This window comes from Rhincodon typus, unplaced genomic scaffold (assembly GCF_021869965.1).
Source record: "Rhincodon typus isolate 14 unplaced genomic scaffold, sRhiTyp1.1 hic_rhity00000735, whole genome shotgun sequence".
Lineage (NCBI taxonomy): Eukaryota > Metazoa > Chordata > Chondrichthyes > Orectolobiformes > Rhincodontidae > Rhincodon > Rhincodon typus.
Window position 1 is genome coordinate 38,695 of NW_025966373.1, and position 11,306 is coordinate 50,000.

Here is an 11,306-nt window from a genome sequence, read left to right on the forward strand (position 1 = left end):
AACTCCAGCTCTAGTTCCCTAACGCTTTTGTGAGGAGCTGGAATTGGGTGCACTTCTTGCAGGTGGTCAGCAGGGACACTAGTAGTGACCCTTACCTCCCACGTCCTACAAGAGGATCGTGCAACTGCCCTAGCTTCCATCCCCTCTTTTAACATCACTCCCTCCATCACTAACATACAGTGACAGCAGTGTATGCCATCTTCAGGCTGCACTGCAACAATTCACCAAGACTGGTCAGACAGCAACGTGTTAACCTGTATACTCTACCGTTTAGAAGGACAGAGTTAGCAGTTACCACCATCTGTGAGATTCCCTCTAGGCAACATGATGTGATGACATGGAACCATATCTGAATTCTTTCACTGTCAGTTGGTCAAACCCTGAAATTTCTTCCTTAATGCCAAAATGGATGTATCTCCAACCACATGAACTTGAGTTGTTCAAGAAACAGCTGACCGCACCTTTGCCAGGTAAATTAAAGATGGGCCAGAGTCATTGTCTGAGTTAGCAATGCTCACATCCTGCCAAGCAATGTTTTAAAAAATGTATTTGAACCAAAATTAATTTGAATTTAGCGATGCAATTAGTAGATATTTGGTGAAAAAATGTTGATTAAGAATATATGAATGGAATTGTAATTTCATGCAGATGGACAAAGCCTTAAACCTTTCGGTATAAACAGTGACAGAAAGCAAAATGGTTTTCAGCAAAAAAAAGGTGCAAAAGGGATAATTTGTAGTTTTGGTATGAGAAAATCTCTGAATCTGGTAATACAAACAGATTAATGCTGGAATCCCAGTCAGTGATGGAAGTTGATTTATTCATTTATCAGATTAGTTGCAAGATGTTCCCAGAATCTGCTGCCAGGACACTAGGCAAAATATTACAATCCAAATTATTGGTGAAATTTGATATGTACAATTGGTGCCCTGTTTGTGAGGAAAGAAGAAGTTAAATTATTGTGGGTTAGCAGTGGTGAGGAGGTAGAATGTTAGGTTGGGGAAAGGTTTTTTAAAAGTTTTATTCTTTCGTGGATGTGACCATTGCTGCAACATTTATTGCTTATCCCTAATTGACCAGGCTGTGTAGGTTATGTCCCTATGTCTGGGGACGTAGGCTCAAATCTCACTACAGCAGCTAATAGAATTAACTCAAATTCCTAAGCCTGAAAAGTAAAGCTAGTTTCTATAATGGTGACCATGACAACTGCCATCAGTTATTAGAAAGTCTACTGCCCTTTATGGAAATAAATCTGCCAGGTCTAGTCTGCAAGTAACTTGAGATTCTCAGCAATATGGTTGATTATTTAACTGCCCTCTGAAATGGCCTAATAAGTCACTTCGTTTCAAGGGCAGTTAGGAATGGTCAACAAATACTGACCTTTCCAGCAATGGCCACATTCCATGAAGGAATAAAGAAAAATGTAATCCCCAGAGGTTTCAACTGAGAGGATAAAAAGGGTGTGCAAATTAGAAACCTTAAATATTTGTGATCGTGAAAAGCACTTAATAGACCAACACTTTGTTAGTAGTGTTGGAATTGTGTGTGCGAGTACAACTACATGACTACAATTTGACCAGAGTTACTAATATTCAATTCCTTACTATCTTTTCCAGGAGCTAATATTTAAGGATATGATTGAAGAATCTGGATTTAAACCAGATGTAAGTATATTGCTACTTGCCTGAATTAAGCAATTGCTGATTCAGAGAAGTGTTTCATTAACTTGGTCAGTGTGTGGGAAATTGTGAATTGATTTTCTGATCCACACTCTGAGAATTGTGGAACCATGTGGTGGGAATGGCCGTCAACATGGGAAGAAAGAAGCTAAATCAGGCAGGTTCTGTACATGATAGCTTTTCAGCAGCAGTATCCGGAAAATTAGGCCAGGATTCGGATTGCTTGTGACTCCCTCTGGAGAGGAACACTTTGATATCAATTACTACAGGCTGCCCCCACGTTGCGAACGGGTTCCCTTCTTGAGCCCATTTGCAAGTTGTTCAGGAACCCCTTGTATTTGGATGTGATGATGATCAAAAGCTGCTGGAAGCAGTATGATGCTGCTTGGCCTGCTGTGTTCATCCAGCCCTGCACCTTGTTGTCTAGGAAAGTAAAGGACACTGCTTAAGTTAGTAGGAAGTGAAACCTGATGTCCTCTATTATTAAATTCCTGTAGTGAGATGTATTGCCTCTGTATGGTGTTGCTTTCTTGATTGAATTCTCATTTTATTTCATTGGTTTTATCATTTTCTTCATGTAGGCTGGATGTACTATATATGACCATCTCGTTCACATCAGCAATCTACCTGAAGACGGTTATACAGAAGTTGACATTTTGTGTGTTGCGTTTCGATTTGGAAGAGTAAAAGATTCCATGTTTCTGAAACCACACAACAAGGTGAACACTCCTGATTTGCATTTGTTTGCTACAAAGGGATAGAGATAAATGAGTGGGTAAAGATCTGGCATGTGGAGTGCAATGTGGAAAAGTGTGAAATTGTCCGTTTTTGCAGAAAGAATAAAAAGTGTATTATCTAAATGGTGAGAGGTTGCAGAGCTTTGAGAAAGAGACCTGAGTGTCCTGAAGCATAGAATCATATAGTACAGAAGAGGCCATTCTGCCCTTCATGTCTGTATGCCAAAAAATATACCACTACCTGCATGAGTCTCTCTCTCCCATACTAGGACCAAAGCTTTGAATGTTATCACACTTCAGGTGTTCATCCAAGTACTTTTTTTAAAGATTGAAAGGTCCCCCCCTCAATTACCTTCCCAGGCAGTACATTCTAGAAGCTCTCTAATTCCCCTGCTTTTCACTTTAAAATTGTAGTCCTTTGTTAATGAACTTTCTATTGTCCCTGTTTGTGCTGCTCATAATCTTATACATCTTATGTCAGGTCTCCACAGCCTTCTCTGCTGAAAAAAAGGCCTTAGCTTATGTAGTCTCTTCATAGCTGAAATGCTCCATCCCAGGTAACATCTGTCAAATCTCCTTTGCACCCCTTCCTGTGCAATTACATCCTTCCTATACTGTGCGTGAATCGCCGGAGGTTAGATTGTAGATAGAAGTAGTAATCAGGAAAGCTAATAAAATGTTTTGGTTTATTGTGAAGGGAATTGAATGCAAGAGTTGAAGGTTATGCTTCACTTATACAGGGTATTGGTAAAACCACATCTGGATTACTATATTTTTTTCTTTGGATGAGAGCATCACTGGCTAGGCAGCAATAATTGCCCATTCCTAATTGCTCAGAGAGCAGTTAAGAGTCAACCACATTGCTGTGGGTCTGAAGTGACATGTAGGCTAGACCAGGCAAGGATGGCAGTTTCCTTCTCTAAAGGACATTAGTGAACCAGATGGGTTCACAGTCATCATTAGATTTTTAATTCCAGATATTTATTGAATTCAAATTCCATCATCTGCTGTGGTGGGATTCGAACCCAGGTCCCCAGAATGTTATCTGGGTCTCTGGATTAATAGTCCAGCATAATACCACTAAACCATTGCCTCCCCCTCTACATAGAACAGTACAGCACAGGAACAGGCCCTTCAGCCCATCATGTTTGTGCCAACCATGATGCTATTCTAAACTAATCCCATCTGCTTGCACATGGTCCATATCCTTCTGTTTTCTGTCTGTTCATGTGTCTGCCTAAATGTCCCTTAAACCTTAGCTATTTCATCTGCTTCTACCATTGCCCCTGGCAGCAAGGGTTAGGCACTTACTACCCTCCGTGTAAAATACTTGCACATCACCTTTAAACTTGGCCCTCTCACCTTAATCCGATGCCTTCTAATATTCGATATTTCCACCCTGTTTGTGTATCTCATAATTTTATATACTTCTGCCACATCGTCCCTCAGCCTCCAACGCTCTCGTGAAAACTTCCAAGTTTGTCCAATTGCATGGCCAGTCCACCTAACCAGCATAGCTTTGGATTGTGGGAGAATATGCAAACCCCAAGAGACTGTTGCCCGAGGCTGGAATCGAACTGAGGTCCCTGACGCTGTCAGGCAGCAGTGCTGACCACTGAGCCATCTGTCATTCCTCCGCCCAGTTTTCTAGCTGATGTATATCTTGTTGCATCCTTAGACAGCTCCACCAATTTTTTTGTCAACAGCAAACTTAATAATCAGACCACCGACATTTACATCCAAATCATTTGTATATATTACAAACAAGAGGTCTAATGTGTCACATCCAGAACTGTAAACAATGTTCCAGCTGACATGAGGGGCAAATTTTTTTACACACGGTGGTTCACGTGTGGAATGAATTTCGCAAGGAAGTGGGGGATGCAGGCACGGTTACAACGTTTGAAAGACACTTAGATAAGTACATGAATAGGAAAGGTTTGGAAGGATACGGGCTGGGAGCAGGCAGCTGAAATTAGTTTAGTTTGGGATTATGTTTGGCATGAACTGGTTGGACCAAAGGGTCTGTTTTTATGCTGTATGACTCTGGAGTCTAACCAGCATCCTATGTAAGTTCAGTGCAACCTCCTTTTGTTTGAACTCTATACCTTATTTACGAAACCTAAAATACAGTGTGCTTTATTAACAGCTTTTCTACCACCTGTAATGACATGCACACTTAGACCACAGTCTTTCTGCTCCTGCAGCACAATAGAACAGTACCCTTTACTTTATACCATCTTGCCATGTCCTTCATGTCCGTATGCATCACTTTACGCTGCTTCTCCACCTTGAACATCATCTGCCACCTGTCCTGTCCTTCCACTCACCTGTCAATGTTGTTTTGAAGTTCTGCACTGTCTTTCTCATGGTTCACAATTCTTCCAGGTTTTGTATCATCCACAAACTTTGAAATTATACCTGTGCATCAAAATCTGGATTGTTTATATGCATCAGAAAAAGGAAGGGTCCTAATACTGTCCCCTGGAGAAATCAATTACAAGCCTTACTCCAATTGAAAATTAACCATTAACCATGATACTCTATTTTCTATCCCTCTGCCAATTTTGTCTAGTTGCTGGGTCTATCTTTATAACTTTGTTGAACAAGGAGATGATAATGTTTGCAATTCTCCCGCCCTCTGGCACCATGCCCAAATCCAAGGGAGATTGAAAGATCATTGCCAGTGCCTCCCCAGTTTCCACTCTCACCTTCTAACTTCCATTTTTCAAGTGACCATTGCTAACAATAGTGCTTCTCTTGTTGCATTACTCATTGAGCGGTTTTTTTATAAGCTAGATGTCTGCTCATCTTTCAGGCGGTTGCATATAATTGTACAACTGCAAGCAAATTATCAGAAATTTCCTGATTGAGAACAATGTTGCACAGTATCGAAGAGTCTTTGAACCTATTTTTCTAATCCGTCTGTTCAGAGATGTTATTACACACCTCTGGAGCAGTTGAACCTGGGCCTCCTAGTCTATGACTAGGGACACAAGCACTCTGCCACAAGAGGGTCCCCCTGCATGGTATTAAATTAATCCATATAGATGAAGGTTCCAGATTGCCTAAGTTGTGCTATCCTGACTGATTAGCTTTCAAATATTACTTAATGCATGGTGTAAGAAGGGAAAAATCAGTCAGGATTTCTTGCTGCTAATTCAATAAATTGACATTATGGACTTGAGTTTGTTTATAGTTAGTGTGCAGTCGGTTCACTCAGTTTAACCTTGTCCCGTGCTGTGATTGGTACAGGTCCTTCTGCAGCTAGAGAGTGGGAATGCAGCCACATCCATGTGCAACTTTTTCCGAGAAATTCCTCATGACTTCCATGGAAAAACTCTGGAATTCTCTTTGTCTCCTAAGGCAGGAACGCAGTTGTTGGTAAGTAATCAGGGTTTTGTCACGTCTGGCTAATAGAGACATAAATAGTGCTACATGACTTTTTTTCAGTGACAATAGGTAAAAGGAATTTTTTGATAAAGTGCCAGGGATTGGCAGATTGGTGGGTACCTATAATAGAATAATCACGTATGGATTCTGAGTTGAGAGAGTTTTATCGGCTGAATTACCTTTTCTCACTAACTCTGAACTCTGAGTGTATTTATATGTGCAAGGTTCCAGGTGGATGGGATCAAGAGCCATTTTGAATCTCCGGGTTATTCTGTGTATGTATTTGTTTGTTTTACACGGTGACCAGGCATGAAAAAGCACATCCTCTGAAAACCATATCCAAGCAAAAGCCTTCCAAAGGTGAATGCCTCCAGTAATGATTTCTGATATAGCCAGAAAAGTGTTGAATTATGCATTTTTAAACCCTAATGCTTAGTAGGCAAGCATCTGATATTACATATTTTAGGGGCAAAGTAAATTGGATTTACTACTAATGTGATATACCAAATCCTGAAGTATTAAGAGACAATCCCTCCTCCTCAACATAGGTTTGGGCAAGTTGTAAACGGCATTCTTCTTTTAGCCTGTGAAGGCTTACCACTTGATCCTGCCACACGTATATTTTTCCTTACCTACACCATTGAGGACACAGCCAATAAGCCATCTCTGACACATTTAATCTTTTATCTTCATTGCAGCTTGATTTCACCAGCGACAGTCCAGCTGGGTTTCGCTTTGATTCTCCTCCAGCTCCTCAACTTCGATTGAATGACCCGCAAGGAAATCCTCTGCAGGGTCCCAGTTCACAGCAGAATATAGAAACTAGCTCAGGGAATGGAGCACAATCAGCCAGTAAGGAGCCAAATCCCTGGTGGGGACGCTCTGGACAATCGATACAATTCATGCCACTTCCCCATGCTAAGCCCATCCCTCAGACTATGTCAACGGTTTCAGAGAAGTCCACGTTTGAGACTATATTGTCCGGTACAAGGGCAAAATGGTCATCTGACCTCCTTCACTGGGCCGGTGGACCCCTGAAGGGCTCCCTCGATGACAAAAATTGCTGGAAAGCCATGACCTATCGAGAGACACCACTGGAATGCCATATTCTTTTACCTTTGGCATTCCGTCTTCCACTAAGTTTGGAACACCAGAATCGTCTCCGATTCAATGTTGGCATTCCAAATATCCCAGCTGTTGCAGCTCCTGAAGTCGATCAGCCGATGTTTCAGTTGCTCGTCTCGAAAGGTGTGGTTTCCACCAAGCAGGAGCTTGATAACTTGTTAGGTGTGATAGAAGCAACTCGTTCCATCCAATCAAGGGTGACTGAAACTGTAAGTCCCCTCATTTTAGCTGCCCAGAAGTTTGAGCTGGATAAACTGAAGGGTGATTTTGAATCCCTGTCTCGTGATCAACTAAAGGAGAGGTTGCTCTCCGCAATCACTGCATGTCGTCTAGCAGTAGTTTTAGCTGGGCAGACCCACACTTTCCTTTCCGAATTGAGGTCTGATAGGCTGTTACGGGCAACTGGCATGGAAAAAATTGCTCCTAGTCCTTTGGATTTTCCTAACCTATCCACCGCAGATTTGTTAGGTCCTCATTTTCTGGATGTTCTGACATGTCGCCTGCTGGCAGCGAAGCAAAAACAACATGACCCGGCAGCCGCAAAGGAGTTAAATTCGTTCATGACAATCTCACAGAAAAGAAAAGCTCCACCCAGAGGCGCCTGGCCTCGATTTGCAGCCCGTGGTAAGCCCCCTCCTTCTCCACTTCAAGCTAAGGTATTGAAGAGTTAGGTTTTATATTTCCTGACTTAGGCATTGTGTTCCTTGTGATTTCTGCTTCCTAATCTGATCCTAAAAGAAACACCTCCATACAATTTGACAACTTTTGGTTCGTAAAGTGAAAGAACTGAAAGTTAATGAAGAAAGTAACTCTCCTTGGTAAGCATAATCACTGACAGCTACATACTTGATCATGATTTTGATGCTTTGATATTCAAAGATTTGACCCGCCTAGTACAGATACCACAATATGGATGTTTGTGTGGTTCCTTGAGATCCCGTTGCTGTTCACAACATACATTTAATTTCTGGCTACGGAACGGTGGTCTAACTTTGAGTAAATATCTGTCAGTGATGGCACTTGGTCAAGTTAGCTTGTGTCCTCATCATCCAAAAGTGAAATGAATTTCATCTCTCGACATCAACTTGTCAACCAAAATGTCTGTAGCTGCAGTAAAAACATAGATTCTGATCTTAGATTTATTTTGGGCATTTGAACACTGTAAAGGCCTTTATCTCTAGCACATTCCCATGCGTGATGCAATGGCAAAGCACTAAAAAATTGGACTAAGTCAGTTTCATCAACACAGCTTTTATTGCAAAGCTGACATAAGAGCAGGGCACATACCCATTTTATAAGCTTGGGATGGACAATAAATGGTAGCCTAGCTAGCAAAGCCCACATCCTGTAATCGAGCAAAAAAAAGTCCCTCTGCAGGCTCTGCATCACCCCCTCACCAGTTATCTTGCAATCAAATTTTGTCAGCCATAAACTTGGCTTTAGTTCATTGACTTACCTCATCCAAGTCATTAATTTACATTGTTAATAATTGTGGCCTCAGCACTGACTAGTGCTGCATTCCATTAGTTACAAGTTGCCACCCTAAAATACCCTCCTTATCCCAACTTTGTGTCTTGTATTAGCCAGTTCTCTGTGCATGCTAATGTACTACCTGCAACACCATGGGCTCTTAGCTTAAGTAGCCTAATCCATGGCACCTTATCAAATACCTTCTAAAAATCCAAATATGCTATATCTGCAGATTCCCTGTTATTTATCCTCCTTGTTACTTCCTCAAAGAATGCTAGTAAATTTGTCGGGCAGGACAAATTAAGCCGTTATGAAGCCATGCTGATTCCGCTTAATCGTACTGGAAGATTATTAATACTGCATCCACTATCTCTATAGCTACTTCCTTTAATGACCAATGACACATCCCATTGGGTCCAGGAGACTCATTGGTCTTTAGCCCCATTATTTTCTCTAGCACTTTTCTCTCAATAGTTATTCTCTTTATTTCCTCTGGTCCTATTGCTTCTTGACAGTTTTGTGATTTTGGGATGTTGTTTGAATCTTCTACTGTGAAGACTGATGGGCAGTATTTATTCAACTTCTGTCTTTTTCTGGTTCACCATTATTATTTTCGCAGCCTCATTCTGTCAGGGACCTATGTTCATAGAATCACAGACCAAAGAAGAGGCCCTTCATACCATCAAATTTGCAGCAACAACACTACTCTAAATCTACACTAGTCCCAATTTCCAGCACTTGGCCTAGAGTCTTGAATGTTATGACACTTGAAGTGCTCATCCAAGTACTTTTTAAAGGTTAAAGGTTTCCTGCCTCAACAGGCAGTGCATTCTAGATTCCCACCACCATCTGGGTGGAAAAGTTTTCATCAACTCCACTCTAAACCTCCTACTGTTCCAAGTTAAAATTGTAATCCTTTGTTACTGAGCCTTCAGTTCAAAGGAATATCCACCCTTTCCATGCCCCTCAATTTTATACATCTCAAATCAAGTCTCCTCTCAGCCTTCTCTGCTCTAAAGAAAACAACCCGAGCTTATCCAGCCCTCCTTCACAGCTAAACTGCTCCATCCCAGGCGGCATCCTGGTAAATCTTCTCTGCTCGTCCTCCATTGTAGTCACATCCTTCCTATAATGTGACAGAAATGCACACAGTATTCCAGCTATGGCCCAACCAAAGTTTTGTCCAAGTTAACTCCCCCACCTTGCTCTTATAATCTATGCCATGACTGATAAAGGTGTGTGTCCCATATGCCTCCTTAACTACCTCACTAATCTGTCCTGCCGGCCCTGATTTCCTCTCACTTTGGCTTCTCTCTTTTTAAATATTTATAGAAGCTCTTGCTGTCCATCTTGATATGCCAGTTTACTATCATTGTGCATTTTCTCCCCTTTTTTTGACTGTTGTTTTTAAAATTTTCCCAATCCTCTGGCCTACCATTAACCCTTGCTGCGTTGTACGTTTTTTCTTTCGAACTAATGTTGTCCCCTTCCTAGAATGCTGTTTCTTCACAGGGGTACATCTTTGCTGGAACCATTTTTTTTTCTTAAACATTTGCCATTGTTCCTCAGCCATCTTTGCTGTTAATCCCTTTTCCCAGTCCATTAAGCCCACTCTGTCCTCATTCATTTGTAATGGCTTTTATTTAAGCTTCTCACAGTTGCTTCCAATCAAAGTTCTTCCCTCTCAAACTGAATACTAAACTCCACAATGTTTAGTCACTGTTTCTGATGAGTTCTTTTACTGTGACAGCTTTTATGAATCCTACCTCATTACACATCACCAGATCCAAAAGAGCCTTATCCCTGATTGGATCCACAACACATAGTTCTAAGAAACTGTCAGGAATGTGATGTATGAAGTCTTCCTCATAGCTTCCTCTGCTAAATGGACTATGACAATCTACATGAAGATTAAAATCACACATGATTAATGTACTGCCTTTGGCACATGCCCTCATTATCTCCTGATTTATTTTCTGTCCCACCATATAGCTACTGTTAGTGGGAGGTAATGGCCTAGTGGTATTATCACTGGACAGTTAATTCAGAAACCCAATGATCTGGCGACCTGGATTCGAACCCCACCACTGCAGATGGTGGAATTTTAATTCAGTAAAAATCTGGAATTAAGAGTCTAATTATAACCATTGCCGATTGTCTGGTTCACCAGTACCCTTTAGGGAAGCAAATTGCTATCCTTACTTGGTCTGGCCTCCGTGCGACTCCAGACCCATAGCCGTGTGGTTCACTTTTAACTGCTGTTCTGGCAATTAGGGATGGGCAATGCTACCTAGCTAACATCGCCCTTACCCTGTGAATGAATTTTTAAAAAGTGGGCCTATAGATTACTACTACCAGTGTCACCTTTCCTTCTTTATCTCTTAACTTCACCCATATTGATTCAACATCCTCCAATTCAGGATCATTTCTTGCTGTCTTGCTTATTCCATCCTGTACCAACAAAGCTACCTCACTTTTTCTTCCTGCCTATCCTTTTGCAAAGTCACATACCACTGAATATTTAGTTCCCAATTATGAACTATGTCTCTGTAATGGCATTAACCTGTATTTCAGCAGTTAATTAATGTACTTTGTTCCGAATGCTACACATGTGTAAGTAAAGATCTATTAATTTTGCCCTCTTACTGCTATTTCCTTTCAAGTAGTTCTGTGTCTGGTATATAAACCGTATGCCCCAACAACTAAGGGGTCATAGCAAGCGACATTGTTGGTTGTTTGCAATAGGGAAAGCACTTATAGTACAGTACTTGCTGAATAATCCTGAGGAACTAATTTACTTTGGCTGCTTATGCTTCCTAGAAGTTACATATATTCATATGTAGGGGACTTTGCAGACAACAGCAGCATGCCTAGGCATGTGCCATTTTTGAAAATAAGACTG

General features: G+C 41.2%; 1 protein-coding gene across 2 annotated transcripts in view; it reads left to right on the plus strand.

The window, feature by feature from the left end:
- The window catches only part of LOC109917881 (zinc finger protein 638), a 46,930-nt gene extending 37,476 nt beyond the window's left edge, over positions 1–9,454 (plus strand). For both annotated transcript variants that reach the window (XM_048621531.1, XM_048621532.1), the window contains exons 11-14: positions 1,617–1,664; positions 2,261–2,398; positions 5,672–5,800; positions 6,508–9,454. In XM_048621531.1, coding sequence (XP_048477488.1) covers positions 1,617–1,664; positions 2,261–2,398; positions 5,672–5,800; positions 6,508–7,605 — 1,413 coding nt within the window. In that variant the 3' untranslated portion in view covers positions 7,606–9,454. The remainder of the gene's footprint in view (positions 1–1,616; positions 1,665–2,260; positions 2,399–5,671; positions 5,801–6,507) is intronic.
- Positions 9,455–11,306: the final 1,852 nt, after the last annotated feature.